General features: G+C 38.2%; 1 protein-coding gene across 1 annotated transcript in view; it reads right to left on the reverse strand.

The window, feature by feature from the left end:
* The window catches only part of AK8 (adenylate kinase 8), a gene marked incomplete at its 5' end in the record, with an annotated part of 279,875 nt that overhangs the window by 232,928 nt on the left and 30,709 nt on the right, over positions 1 to 16,238 (reverse strand). Inside the window, one exon of the mRNA XM_053695949.1 lies at positions 2,600 to 2,668. Coding sequence (XP_053551924.1) covers positions 2,600 to 2,668 — 69 coding nt within the window. The remainder of the gene's footprint in view (positions 1 to 2,599; positions 2,669 to 16,238) is intronic.

The raw sequence follows: 16,238 nt of genomic DNA on the forward strand, positions 1-16,238 counted from the left end.
AATCTCTGAAGTACAGGTTAAGAGTATGGCGTCAGCCATGTTTGTCTCGCCACCTTTTCAGTGGCGAGAGTTTAGAGTGTGAGGCAGGTAGTGTAGATGTAGTTACAGTTAGGTCACACAGGCATTTTATTTAAAGTGTTCTAAAACTGTTTTTGGTTTCAGTGAGCACACTGTCTGCATTATGTAGGAACATGGCAAGTGCCGATGTCGGCGTTGTTTTGCTGATGTAGAGCTCCCCATTATTTTCTATGGGAGACACATCGTCACTTGCTGGCACTTCGGGGGTCCGCTCCTTTTATTCTAATATATCGATAAACCTACAAACTGCAAAGGCCGACGAGGCCAAAAAGGCGGTTTCTTGATGCTTTGAATATCGGGCCCAAATGAGCAATGTAAAACGTTTTTCTAAGCCCTGGCAAGCGCTCCTATGATAGCGCTATCTGAGCTATGTGACATATTGTGCCAAATACAGTTTTTCTTAGCCCTGGCAAGCGTTACCATGACTGTGCTATCAGAGCTGTGTGACATATTGTGCCAAATACAGTTTTTCTTAGCCCTGGCAAGCGTTACCATGACTGTGCTATCAGAGCTGTGTGACATATTGTGCAAAAAACTGTTTTTCTTAGCCCTGGGAAGGTTACCATGCCCACACATGTGCTGAATACAAAAGTCCCTTAGCACTGGCAAGCGCAAAAACAACACACTTTTTCTTAGAGCTGAAAGTGGAACCATAACCGCGCTATCTGTAATTATGTACCAAATAAAATTATAATACGTACTATTTGTCATTATCCTCTGCTCATGCCAGTGCCAACGTCTTTGTCTAGAAATGGGCATTTGATGTTATTTAGCATAACGCCTATGATTGGTGGGAGGTGTGCTTGCAGGGGATGATGGCTCTGTCCTACTCTAGATTTACGGCACACACATTGGAACAAAAAGGAACAAGTTTAAAATAATAATAATATAGATTTATTGTTTTCATGATTTTCATTTAATTTGATTTTTATGCATAACATAAACTGTTTAAATCATGTGTATACACTGTCCCTTTAAATCATGTGTATACACTGTCCCTTTAAATCATGTGTATACACTGTCCCTTTAAATCATGTGTATACACTGTCCCTTTAAATCATGTGTATACACTGTCCCTTTAAGCCGGTATCTTGTTTTATCCCCTCTGTTGAGGACAATTAGGGACAGTTATACATTATTTAGTAATGTAGCACAATCTCAGAATGTTCCATGCCCCTTTACATTCTGTATTTGAGTGAGCAACACTTACAGTCAAGCAGACAGTTAATGCAAATTCCTTTGTATCCAATCTAAGCATTATTACAGAATCTTAAAGTGGATGTAAAGTCAATGCTATCACACAATTTCAATTTGTTTATCATTCAAAATTAAGTTAAGTTTAATTCATCATTTTTTTTAAATGTATAATTATATCGATCTATATACTTATTTACTGTTAATCATCTTGCTCGCTTCCTCCGCCCGCCATTTTTGACCGCATTTTGAAGGTTGATTGACACTGTAGTCTACTAATAATCAATCATACCCCGTGGCGTCCAGCCCCTTTTCGGAGACGTCACTATCTCTTTATGCGCATGCGTCTTTCTTTATGCGCATGCGAAACCAACTGCTGTTTGATTCAGAAGCGCTGCGCGTACACGATTTAAGCATACGCATAACAATGCAGCAGTCATTTGCTTCCTGGATACACAGAGAATTTAATAACGCATGCGCAAATCAGGCACTGAATGTTAAACGCATGCGCAAAAAAACAACACATCGTGAACGAGCTTTTCGAACACGTCATAGAGCGGGTGGGACCGCTCTATACGTTAGGCGGAAGAAATAAAGGAAGAAATGGATAGGAGGAGCTAGAAGCGAAAACGGAGATAAGTTTGCATTTAAAATATAATGTGATATTTTGCGAATTTTGGGGGGAAAAAATTGCGTTTTGACTAATACACTGATTATGAATTATAATTGACTCCTTGAAACGGGAAAATTTACATTCACTTTAAAAGGCAAATACTGATGAACAGGTTACAAGAGTTAAAGGGACATGAACCCCAACATTTGTCTTTCATGATTCAGATAGAGCATGTGGTTTTAAACAACTTTCTAATTTATTTCTATTACTAATTTTTCTTTGTTCTCTTGGTAACCTTTGGTTAAAAAGCAAAGACGTAAGCTCAGGAGCGTACAAGGGTTTGGAGCAATATAAGGCAGCAGTTTACAAGAATGTTATGCATTTACTAGAGCACTAGAGGGCAGCACGATTTCCTGCATGCAGTGCTTCAGATGCCTACCTAGGTAGCTCTTCAACAAAGAATACCATGGATACAAAGCACATTTGATAATAAAAGTAAATTGGAAACCTTTTTTAAATGATATGCTCTGTCTGAATCACAAAAGACCATTTTTGGGTTTCATATCCCTTTAAAGTAATAATAAATGTTTTGTTTTTTCTTTTCAGAACATTCCGTTAAAGTCTCTCTTATGTGTGAGAACCATCATTTCCTATTAATGGGTTTATAACAAAGTTTATTTCCCTGGGTCCCATAATGGATTGAAATCTGCTTACTCTTTTCACGCAGTCCACTTCTGACAGTCGTTCTTGAATGAGCTCAGCCCAAAGTAGTTCTGGGATTTCCTAACAACAACAAAAAACACCACCACAATTAATAAAAAATAAAGCAGATGAATGGCACAGAGCTGCGGTAAGCAGAGTTCACGAAGAGCACAAACACAGCTGCTTATACAGTCCGTCCTGACGAAGAGGGGAATAATAAATGAAAGAGAGGAAAGAAATTAAGCATATTGCCTCCAGTCGTCAGTGCCCAGCGGGGGCTGGTGTCAGAGCCTCTCGCTGCTGGAGAGCAAATGTGTAGCTTTGAGTCTTCCAAAGGTGTTTCATGCATCTCACAGGCAGCACTGATGTCTTGCACACACCTTTGATGTGTCATGTCAAGACAGACGTGTGTGTTCCAGGGGGTCGGATCTACACAGCGCCACCAAGCCAATTTAGCAGAAAGAAAGCCGACTTCTGCGGGTCTAATCGCGCCAGAACCCCTATCTCAGATGTCTGCTCTATGTTCTATTGCTTTAACACTTCAAGTGCTTTACAATATCCTGGTGAGCTTGTGGAGACAGTGATTGATTTACTTTCTAACGGAATAAACATGTTTCTTTTGGTTTGTTCTGGGTGTTATGTCAGTTTATTTACTTTGCTCACTAGCAGATATTGTAAAAATTGTATTCAGTTTTATGCCCTGAAAGATCGTTCTTTTTTAAGAAAAGTTGTTAAAGCTTTTTTTTTTAAAAACAAACAAAACAAAAACATACACATATATATTATATATGAAATATGTGCAAACATTTGTGCTTCTGCCCTGCTCATTACTAGGTAGGTCTAAAATCGGATGTATTTAAAGGACAATAAATATACTAATAAATATCAAGTGGTATAAAGGTTAATGAAAATCTCTGGGCAAACCGAGATTTCTGTGTGACAGGTACAGCCAATCAGAGCTCACAGTGAGTGAATGTTTTTTCAGCTCATCCTTAATGGGACATAATACCTATATGCTAAATCACTTGAAAGTGATACAGAGTAAGTGTAAAAAGCTGCCAAGAAAATATCACCTGAACATCTCTATGTAAAAAAAATGTATTCATTTCTCAATAGTAAATGCTCTGTGAACAGTTAGGGGCCTATTTATGAAATGTCTGTCCGACATGATCCAATCAGCGGATCAGGTCCGACAGACATCGCTGAATGTGTAGAGCAATACGCTCTCCGCATTCAGCATTACACCAGCAGCTCTCGTGAACTGCTGGTGCAATGCCGCCCCCTGCAGAGTCGCAGGGGGTGTCAATCAACCCGATCGTATTCGATCGGGTTGATTTCACACGATCTCTGTCCGCCTCCTCAGAGCAGACGGAGAGGTTATGAAGCAGCAGTCTTTAGACCGCTGCTTCATAACTGGTGTTTCTGGCGAGTCTGAAGGCTCGCCAGAAACACGGCCCTTCAAGCTCCATACGGAGCTTGATTAATGGGCCTCTTACTCTTCAGATACTTTCCAGCTGCAGGTTAAGAAAACAAACAAACAATAGCCAATCAGCAGTGCTGAGGTCATGTTTTGCTGTGATCTCATGAGATTTCATAGTAAACTTCCCTAAACTGAGTATGGAAATAACATGACTGTGCCTGCACATGCCAGATGCACACTCCCTTGTAAGTCCTGGGACGATCATCCTGATTGGCTACTAACAGTCCCTTTACAATGGGATGCGGGCTACTGAGGAAATTGTGAGGTAAAGTTCAGGTGATATTTTCTGGTCAGCTTTTTACAGCTATGCTGCATCATTTTCAAGTGCTTCAACCTTTTAGTAACATATCCCTTTAAGCAGGCATTAAGATTTCTAAATAAAACAATTTTCTTATTTTTCTATAGTGTCAGAAATGTCATCTTTATCAGTTCTCAAAATAAAACTTTCCTATAATGCACACAAGCGTGAGCTAAATGTGTCATTTTTAGAGGCATTGTTTCGCTTTGTACATAAATCTCTCTCTTTTGTTACACATTAATAAAAAGCTTTCACGTAAATACGCTAATAGCTGGATGCCTGCTAATATAGCACACTAGGCTGTATCTACTACTAGAAGTCATTTGATTGCAAGGTAAAAACCCACAATCACTAAATACGCTCTCATTAGAGCTGGCACCGATGAAATGTACTCTCATTAGCAGCAATTGAAATCCCATTGCTGATCACTGGGGGACTAACAGCTCAAAAGATATACAAATCGCTGGCGTTGTGCAGAACTGCTAATCTATGCTGAAGATCTCAGGCAACCCCTGCAGCTCAACAAAAAAAAGTTTCAGTGCATTCTGCTAATTGCCCCACTTCTGATGCGTGCTGGAATCTGGCTACGGCTGCAAAGGCTTCTGGGTAACCATGCTGGAGCAGAAAAAGCAACGTGATTTATAGTACATATGTAGAAATGCTTGTGTCCTGTTTTATTAGTTATAGACTTATGTGCAATATTTCTCACTCACGTGGCTAACTTTTTATACCTAGGTGCACAACCAATAACGCACCATCAATTATATAGCACGCCCTATACTTTTAATTGTTAAGCAGTAGTAGTGCACTTACTGCACAAAAGTTGTCGGTTAAAGGGAAAGTCTACTCCAGAATTGTTATTGTTTAAAAAGATAGATAATCCCTATATTACCCATTCCCCAGTTTTGCATAACCAGATCTTTTGACAGACTTGCATTTTAGCCTATCAGTGCCCTCTCATAAGTAACTCCACGGGCGTGAGCACAATGTTATCTATATGGCACACATGAACTTACGCCCTCTAGGTGTGAAAAACTGTCAAATGCATTCAGATAAGAGGCGGCCTTCAAAGGCTTAGAAATGACCAAGTTTGGTGATAAAACATAATTTATGTAAGAACTTACCTGATAAATTCATTTCTTTCATATTAACAAGAGTCCATGAGCTAGTGACGTATGGGATATACATTCCTACCAGGAGGGGCAAAGTTTCCCAAACCTTAAAATGCCTATAAATACACCCCTCACCACACCCACAAATCAGTTTAACGAATAGCCAAGAAGTGGGGTGATAAGAAAAAGTGCGAAGCATATAAAATAAGGAATTGGAATAATTGTGCTTTATACAAAAAAATCATAACCACCACAAAAAAGGGTGGGCCTCATGGACTCTTGTTAATATGAAAGAAATGAATTTATCAGGTAAGTTCTTACATAAATTATGTTTTCTTTCATGTAATTAACAAGAGTCCATGAGCTAGTGACGTATGGGATAATGACTACCCAAGATGTGGATCTTTCCACACAAGAGTCACTAGAGAGGGAGGGATAAAATAAAGACAGCCAATTCCTGCTGAAAATAATCCACACCCAAAATAAAGTTTAACAAAAAACATAAGCAGAAGATTCAAACTGAAACCGCTGCCTGAAGAACTTTTCTACCAAAAACTGCTTCAGAAGAAGAAAATACATCAAAATGGTAGAATTTAGTAAAAGTATGCAAAGAAGACCAAGTTGCTGCTTTGCAGATCTGGTCAACCGAAGCTTCATTCCTAAACGCCCAGGAAGTAGATACTGACCTAGTAGAATGAGCTGTAATTCTTTGAGGCGGAGTTTTACCCGACTCAACATAGGCAAGATGAATTAAAGATTTCAACCAAGATGCCAAAGAAATGGCAGAAGCTTTCTGGCCTTTCCTAGAACCGGAAAAGATAACAAATAGACTAGAAGTCTTACGGAAAGATTTCGTAGCTTCAACATAATATTTCAAAGCTCTAACAACATCCAAAGAATGCAATGATTTCTCCTTAGAATTCTTAGGATTAGGACATAATGAAGGAACCACAATTTCTCTACTAATGTTGTTGGAATTCACAACTTTAGGTAAAAATTCAAAAGAAGTTCGCAACACCGCCTTATCCTGATGAAAAATCAGAAAAGGAGACTCACACGAAAGAGCAGATAATTCAGAAACTCTTCTAGCAGAAGAGATGGCCAAAAGGAACAAAACTTTCCAAGAAAGTAATTTAATGTCCAATGAATGCATAGGTTCAAACGGAGGAGCTTGAAGAGCTCCCAGAACCAAATTCAAACTCCAAGGAGGAGAAATTGACTTAATGACAGGTTTTATACGAACCAAAGCTTGTACAAAACAATGAATATCAGGAAGAATAGCAATCTTTCTGTGAAAAAGAACAGAAAGAGCAGAGATTTGTCCTTTCAAAGAACTTGCGGACAAACCCTTATCCAAACCATCCTGAAGAAATTGTAAAATTCTCGGTATTCTAAAAGAATGCCAAGAAAAATGATGAGAAAGACACCAAGAAATATAAGTCTTCCAGACTCTATAATATATCTCTCGAGATACAGATTTACGAGCCTGTAACATAGTATTAATCACGGAGTCAGAGAAACCTCTATGACCAAGAATCAAGCGTTCAATCTCCATACCTTTAAATTTAAGGATTTCAGATCCGGATGGAAAAAAGGACCTTGTGACAGAAGGTCTGGTCTTAACGGAAGAGTCCATGGCTGGCAAGATGCCATCCGGACAAGATCCGCATACCAAAACCTGTGAGGCCATGCCGGAGCTATTAGCAGAACAAACGAGCATTCCCTCAGAATCTTGGAGATTACTCTTGGAAGAAGAACTAGAGGCGGAAAGATATAGGCAGGATGATACTTCCAAGGAAGTGATAATGCATCCACTGCCTCCGCCTGAGGATCCCGGGATCTGGACAGATACCTGGGAAGTTTCTTGTTTAGATGAGAGGCCATCAGATCTATCTCTGGGAGCCCCCACAATTGAACAATCTGAAGAAATACCTCTGGGTGAAGAGACCATTCGCCCGGATGCAACGTTTGGCGACTGAGATAATCCGCTTCCCAATTGTCTACACCTGGGATATGAACCGCAGAGATTAGACAGGAGCTGGATTCCGCCCAAACCAAAATTCGAGATACTTCTTTCATAGCCAGAGGACTGTGAGTCCCTCCTTGATGATTGATGTATGCCACAGTTGTGACATTGTCTGTCTGAAAACAAATGAACGATTCTCTCTTCAGAAGAGGCCAAAACTGAAGAGCTCTGAAAATTGCACGGAGTTCCAAAATATTGATCGGTAATCTCACCTCCTGAGATTCCCAAACTCCTTGTGCCATCAGAGATCCCCACACAGCTCCCCAACCTGTGAGACTTGCATCTGTTGAAATTACAGTCCAGGTCGGAAGAACAAAAGAAGCCCCATGAATTAAACGATGGTGATCTGTCCACCACGTTAGAGAGTGTCGAACAATCGGTTTTAAAGATATTAATTGAGATATCTTCGTGTAATCCCTGCACCATTGGTTCAGCATACAGAGCTGAAGAGGTCGCATGTGAAAACGAGCAAAGGGGATCGCGTCCGATGCAGCAGTCATAAGACCTAGAATTTCCATGCATAAGGCTACCGAAGGGAATGATTGTGACTGAAGGTTTCGACAAGCTGTAATCAATTTTAGACGTCTCTTGTCTGTTAAAGACAGAGTCATGGACACTGAATCTATCTGGAAACCCAGAAAGGTCACCCTTGTTTGAGGAATCAAAGAACTTTTTGGTAAATTGATCCTCCAACCATGATCTTGAAGAAACAACACAAGTCGATTCGTATGAGACTCTGCTAAATGTAAAGACGGAGCAAGTACCAAGATATCGTCCAAATAAGGAAATACCACAATACCCTGTTCTCTGATTACAGACAGAAGGGCACCGAGAATCTTTGTGAAAATTCTTGGAGCTGTAGCAAGGCCAAACGGTAGAGCCACAAATTGGTAATGCTTGTCTAGAAAAGAGAATCTCAGGAACTGATAATGATCTGGATGAATCGGAATATGCAGATATGCATCCTGTAAATCTATTGTGGACATATAATTCCCTTGCTGAACAAAAGGCAATATAGTCCTTACAGTTACCATCTTGAACGTTGGTATCCTTACATAACGATTCAATAATTTTAGATCCAGAACTGGTCTGAAGGAATTCTCCTTCTTTGGTACAATGAAGAGATTTGAATAAAACCCCATCCCCTGTTCCGGAACTGGAACTGACATAATTACTCCAGCCAACTCTAGATCTGAAACACAATTCAGAAATGCTTGAGCTTTCACTGGATTTACTGGGACATGGGAAAGAAAAAATCTCTTTGCAGGAGGTCTCATCTTGAAACCAATTCTGTACCCTTCTGAAACAATGTTTTGAATCCAAAGATTGTGAACAGATTTGATCCAAATTTCTTTGAAAAAACGTAACCTGCCCCCTACCAGCTGAACTGGAATGAGGGCCGTACCTTCATGTGAACTTAGAAGCAGGCTTTGCCTTTCTAGCAGGCTTGGATTTATTCCAGACTGGAGATGGTTTCCAAACTGAAACTGCTCCTGAGGACGAAGGATCAGGCTTTTGTTCTTTGTTGAAACGAAAGGAACGAAAACGATTGTTAGCCCTGTTTTTACCTTTAGACTTTTTATCCTGTGGTAAAAAAGTTCCTTTCCCACCAGTAACAGTTGAAATAATAGAATCCAACTGAGAACCAAATAATTTGTTTCCCTGGAAAGAAATGGAAAGTAGAGTTGATTTAGAAGCCATATCAGCATTCCAAGTCTTAAGCCATAAAGCTCTTCTGGCTAAGATAGCCAGAGACATAAATCTAACATCAACTCTAATAATATCAAAAATGGCATCACAGATGAAATTATTAGCATGCTGGAGAAGAATAATAATATCATGAGAATCACGATTTGTTACTTGTTGCGCTAGAGTTTCCAACCAAAAAGTTGAAGCTGCAGCAACATCAGCCAATGATATAGCAGGTCTAAGAAGATTACCTGAACATAGATAAGCTTTTCTTAGAAAAGATTCAATTTTTCTATCTAAAGGATCCTTAAACGAGGTACCATCTGACGTAGGAATGGTAGTACGTTTAGCAAGGGTAGAAATAGCCCCATCAACTTTAGGGATTTTGTCCCAAAATTCTAACCTGTCAGGCGGAACAGGATATAATTGCTTAAAACGTTTAGAAGGAGTAAATGAATTACCCAATTTATCCCATTCCTTAGCAATTACTGCAGAAATAGCATTAGGAACAGGAAAGACTTCTGGAATAACCGCAGGAGATTTAAAAACCTTATCCAAACGTATAGAATTAGTATCAAGAGGACTAGAATCCTCTATTTCTAAAGCAATTAGTACTTCTTTAAGTAAAGAGCGAATAAATTCCATCTTAAATAAATATGAAGATTTATCAGCATCAATCTCTGAGACAGAATCCTCTGAACTAGAAGAGTCCAAAGAATCAGAATGATGGTGTTCATTTAAAAATTCATCTGTAGAGAGAGAAGATTTAAAAGACTTTTACGTTTACTAGAAGGAGAAATAACAGACAAAGCCTTCTTTATGGATTCAGAAACAAAATCTCTTATGTTATCAGGAACATTCTGCACCTTAGATGTTGAGGGGACTGCAACAGGCAATGGTACATCACTAAAGGAAATATTATCTGCTTTAACAAGTTTGTCATGACAATTATTACAAACAACAGCTGGAGAAATAGCTACCAAAAGTTTACAGCAGATACACTTAGCTTTGGTAGATCCAGCAGGCAGTGGTTTTCCTGTAGTATCTTCTGGCTCAGATGCAACGTGAGACATCTTGCAATATGTAAGAGAAAAAACAACATATAAAGCAAAATAGATCAAATTCCTTATAAGACAGTTTCAGGAATGGGAAAAAAATGCCAAACATCAAGCTTCTAGCAACCAGAAGCAAATGAAAATGAGACTAAAATAATGTGGAGACAAAAGCGACGCCCATATTTTTTGGCGCCAAATAAGACGCCCACATTATTTGGCGCCTAAATGCTTTTGGCGCCAAAAATGACGCCACATCCGGAACGCCGACATTTTTGGCGCAAAATAACGTCAAAAAATGACGCAACTTCCGGCGACACGTATGACGCCGGAAACGGAAATGAATTTTTGCGCCAAAAAAATCCGCGCCAAAAATGACGCAATAAAATGAAGCATTTTCAGCCCCCGCGAGCCTAACAGCCCACAGGGAAAAAAGTCAAATTTTTGAGGTAAGACAAAATATGATAATTTAAAGCATAATCCCAAATATGAAACTGACTGTCTGGAAATAAGGAAAGTTGAACATTCTGAGTCAAGGCAAATAAATGTTTGAATACATATATTTAGAACTTTATAAATAAAGTGCCCAACCATAGCTTAGAGTGTCACAGAAAATAAGACTTACTTACCCCAGGACACTCATCTACATGTTTGTAAAAAGCCAAACCAGTACTGAAACGAGAATCAGTAGAGGAAATGGTAAATATAAGAGTATATCGTCGATCTGAAAAGGGAGGTAAGAGATGAATCTCTACGACCGATAACAGAGAACCTTATGAAATAGACCCCGTAGAAGGAGATCACTGCATTCAATAGGCAATACTCTCCTCACATCCCTCTGACATTCACTGCACGCTGAGAGGAAAACCGGGCTCCAACTTGCTGCGGAGCGCATATCAACGTAGAATCTAGCACAAACTTACTTCACCACCTCCCTTGGAGGCAAAGTTTGTAAAACTGATTTGTGGGTGTGGTGAGGGGTGTATTTATAGGCATTTTAAGGTTTGGGAAACTTTGCCCCTCCTGGTAGGAATGTATATCCCATACGTCACTAGCTCATGGACTCTTGTTAATTACATGAAAGAAAAGTAATTTAGAAAGTTGTTTAAAAAGACATGCTGTATCTGAATCATGAAGGTTTAATTTTGACTAGACTGTCCCTTTAAGTGTTGCTCTCCTATACAATATTGCTTTCTCTTTAATGATTTTGAAAAGCAGGTATTAACTGTAATCGCTTGCTGTTGTGTATTCAGAAACATGTAAAATGTATAACAAAGATCTTAAATGACACACATGTGCTGACCGACATGAATAGTGCAGTGTGCACGTACAATAATAATTAACCCTGGCACCAAAATGCAAACAGTATGGATTACAGGGACGTTTAGCCTCCATAATGCTACACTTGTAATCTGGTCCACAGTGTATTAAATGGGACACTAAGAGCATGATGGGGTATGTTCACATCCAAAGTGCCACACTACACCACACAGCCAGAGGGTGCTGAAAGAGGACATAACGGGCATAGGCTCCAACCAGCTGTCTAGTTATCACAACCTCTATAAAAGCAGCTGAAGAAAAAGACTCTGATGGCTGACAAACACGCTGCATATGTTATTGTGTTTTATGTGTGAAACAAGAAGGTTTACAGGCGAAACGCGTTAGTTCTATTTACAGGCGCAGGGACTATACTAGCTATGCCAGTCCTATTGAAATTATTTTACGCTATTTCCTACAATAAAGGTTATGTTTTATGAGAAGAGCTCCCTGCCATACTTTCTTTTTATCCTTGTAATAAGAAGTTACCATTTAATAAGACTCAGAGTGTTTTTATTGACACTAATCTGACAGAATTATAATGATATAGTATATAAAAGCTGTTCAGACTTGCAAGAGTCCTCTTATTCAGCTGAAGACTTAAGACCATTACGTTGAGACTGGAGAGCTGGTGATAACGAGGCAGGTGGTGGTAGCCTATGCCGCTTGCCTACATCAGCACTCCTGTGTACATTAAAATAGTTAAAGGGACAGTCTAGTCAAAACTAAACTTTCATGACTCAGATAGGAACATGTAATTTTAAACAACTTTCCAATTCAATGATCATCAAATTTCCTTTGTTATCTTGTTTTTTCGTGTTGAAAGCTAAACCTAGGTAGGCTCATATGCTAATTTCTAAGCCCTTGAAGGCCGCCTCTTATTTCAATGCATTTTGCAGTTTTTCACAGCTAGAGGACATTTGTTCATGTTTGCCATACAGATTGAACATTGTGGCCACGCCCGTGGAGTTACAAATGAGAGGGCACTGATTGACTAAATGCAAGTCTGTCAAAAGAACTGAAATAAGGGGGCAGTCTGCAGAGGCTTAGATACAAGGTAATTACAGAGGTAAAAAGTGTATTAATATAACTGTGTTGGTTATGTAAAACTGGGGAATGGGTAATAAAGGGATTATCTATCTTTATAAACAATAACAATTCTGGAGTAGACTGTCCCTTTAATATTTCTTCTCCGTATGAGTACAGTTTATATTACTGGCCCTTAATCCTAGAGTGTGGTTGTATCTTTTTATAAGGGACGTCAATTATGTTTGTTCAAATATAACGTATCTGCAAAAGCTCCCTGAAAATGTACCTAAAACTTTATTTTGATCACGATACTTGTTATTTAAATGCACTGTTAAACCCCAGCTCATCCTTTGCATTTAACAAGTAAATGTTTCCTAAAATAAGTGCCCATGTTTGCCACATATTTCAGTCCAAGAAAAGTTAGAGTTGGAAAGTATTAGCGAGACTACAAGTGTCATGTGCCAGTTACAGAAAGAGAGTGAGTACAATTACAGAAAGAGAGTGAGTACAATTACAGAAAGAGAGTGAGTACAATTACATAAAGAGAGTGAGCACAATTACAGAAATAGAGTGAGCACAATTACAGAAAGAGAGTGAGCACAATTACAGAAAGAGAGTGAGCACAATTACAGAAATAGAGTGAGCACAATTACAGAAAGAGAGTGAGCACAATTACATAAAGAGAGTGAGTACAATTACAGAAATAGAGTGAGCACAATTACAGAAATAGAGTGAGCACAATTACAGAAATAGAGTGAGCACAATTACAGAAATAGTGTGAGCACAATTACAGAAAGAGAGTGATTACAATTACATAAAGAGAGTGAGTACAATTACAGAAATAGAGTGAGCACAATTACAGAAATAGAGTGAGCACAATTACAGAAAGAGAGTGAGCACAATTACAGAAAGAGAGTGAGCACAATTACATAAAGAGAGTGATTACAATTACAGAAAGAGAGTGAGTACAATTACAGAAAGAGAGTGAGTACAATTACAGAAATAGAGTGAGCACAATTACAGAAATAGAGTGAGCACAATTACATAAAGAGAGTGATTACAATTACAGAAAGAGAGTGAGTACAATTACAGAAAGAGAGTGATTACAATTACAGAAAGAGAGTGAGTACAATTACAGAAAGAGAGTGAGCACAATTACAGAAATAGAGTGAGCACAATTACAGAAATAGAGTGAGCACAATTACAGAAATAGAGTGAGCACAATTACAGAAATAGAGTGAGCACAATTACAGAAAGAGAGTGAGCACAATTACAGAAAGAGAGTGAGCACAATTACAGAAATAGAGTGAGCACAATTACAGAAATAGAGTGAGCACAATTACAGAAAGAGAGTGATTACAATTACATAAAGAGAGTGAGTACAATTACAGAAATAGAGTGAGCACAATTACAGAAAGAGAGTGATTACAATTACATAAAGAGAGTGAGTACAATTACAGAAATAGAGTGAGCACAATTACAGAAAGAGAGTGATTACAATTACATAAAGAGAGTGAGTACAATTACAGAAATAGAGTGAGCACAATTACAGAAATAGAGTGAGCACAATTACAGAAATAGAGTGAGCACAATTACAGAAAGAGAGTGAGCACAATTACAGAAAGAGAGTGAGCACAATTACAGAAAGAGAGTGAGCACAATTACAGAAAGAGAGTGAGTACAATTACAGAAAGAGAGTGAGTACAATTACAGAAAGAGAGTGAGTACAATTACAGAAAGAGAGTGATTACAATTACATAAAGAGAGTGAGCACAATTACAGAAAGAGAGTGAGCACAATTACAGAAATAGAGTGAGCACAATTACATAAAGAGAGTGAGCACAATTACAGAAATAGAGTGAGCACAATTACAGAAATAGAGTGAGCACAATTACATAAAGAGAGTGAGCACAATTACAGAAATAGAGTGAGCACAATTACATAAAGAGAGTGAGCACAGAAAGAGAGTGAGCACAATTACATAAAGAGAGTGAGTACAATTGCATAAAGAGTGTGAGCACAATTACAGAAATAGAGTGAGCACAATTACAGAAATAGAGTGAGCACAATTACAGAAAGAGAGTGAGTACAATTACAGAAATAGAGTGAGCACAATTACAGAAAGAGAGTGATTACAATTACAGAAAGAGAGTGATTACAATTACAGAAAGAGAGTGAGCACAATTACATAAAGAGAGTGAGCACAATTACAGAAAGAGAGTGATTACAATTACATAAAGAGAGTGAGTACAATTACATAAAGAGAGTGATTACAATTACAGAAAGAGAGTGATTACAATTACAGAAAGAGAGTGAGCACAATTACATAAAGAGAGTGAGCACAATTACAGAAAGAGAGTGATTACAATTACATAAAGAGAGTGAGCACAATTACAGAAATAGAGTGAGCACAATTACAGAAAGAGAGTGATTACAATTACAGAAAGAGAGTGAGCACAATTACATAAAGAGAGTGAGCACAATTACAGAAAGAGAGTGATTACAATTACATAAAGAGAGTGATTACAATTACAGAAATAGAGTGAGTACAATTACATAAAGAGAGTGAGCACAATTACAGAAAGAGAGTGAGTACAATTACAGAAAGAGAGTGAGTACAATTACATAAAGAGAGTGAGCACAATTACAGAAAGAGAGTGAGTACAATTACAGAAAGAGAGTGAGTACAATTACAGAAAGAGAGTGAGTACAATTACAGAAAGAGAGTGAGTACAATTACAGAAAGAGAGTGAGTACAATTACAGAAAGAGAGTGAGTACAATTACAGAAAGAGAGTGAGTACAATTACAGAAAGAGAGTGAGTACAATTACATAAAGAGAGTGAGTACAATAACATAAAGAGAGTGAGCACAATTACAGAAAGAGAGTGAGTACAATTACAGAAAGAGAGTGAGTACAATTACAGAAAGAGAGTGAGTACAATTACAGAAAGAGAGTGAGTACAATTACAGAAAGAGAGTGAGGACAATTACAGAAAGAGAGTGAGTACAATTACATAAAGAGAGTGAGTACAATTACATAAAGAGAGTGAGTACAATTACATAAAGAGAGTGATTACAATTACATAAAGAGAGTGATTACAATTACATAAAGAGAGTGAGCACAATTACAGAAAGAGAGTGAGTACAATTACAGAAAGAGAGTGAGTACAATTACAGAAAGAGAGTGAGTACAATTACAGAAAGAGAGTGAGTACAATTACAGAAAGAGAGTGAGTACAATTACAGAAAGAGAGTGAGTACAATTACATAAAGAGAGTGAGTACAATTACATAAAGAGAGTGATTACAATTACAGAAAGAGAGTGATTACAATTACATAAAGAGAGTGAGCACAATTACAGAAAGAGAGTGAGTACAATTACAGAAAGAGAGTGAGTACAATTACAGAAAGAGAGTGAGTACAATTACAGAAAGAGAGTGAGTACAATTACAGAAAGAGAGTGAGTACAATTACAGAAAGAGAGTGAGTACAATTACATAAAGAGAGTGAGCACAATTACATAAAGAGAGTGAGCACAATTACAGAAAGAGAGTGAGCACAATTACAGAAAGAGAGTGAGTACAATTACAGAAAGAGAGTGAGTACAATTACATAAAGAGAGTGAGTACAATTACATAAAGAGAGT

The sequence above is a fragment of the Bombina bombina genome, chromosome 12, assembly GCF_027579735.1.
Source record: "Bombina bombina isolate aBomBom1 chromosome 12, aBomBom1.pri, whole genome shotgun sequence".
In the NCBI taxonomy this organism is placed as follows: Eukaryota; Metazoa; Chordata; class Amphibia; order Anura; family Bombinatoridae; genus Bombina; species Bombina bombina.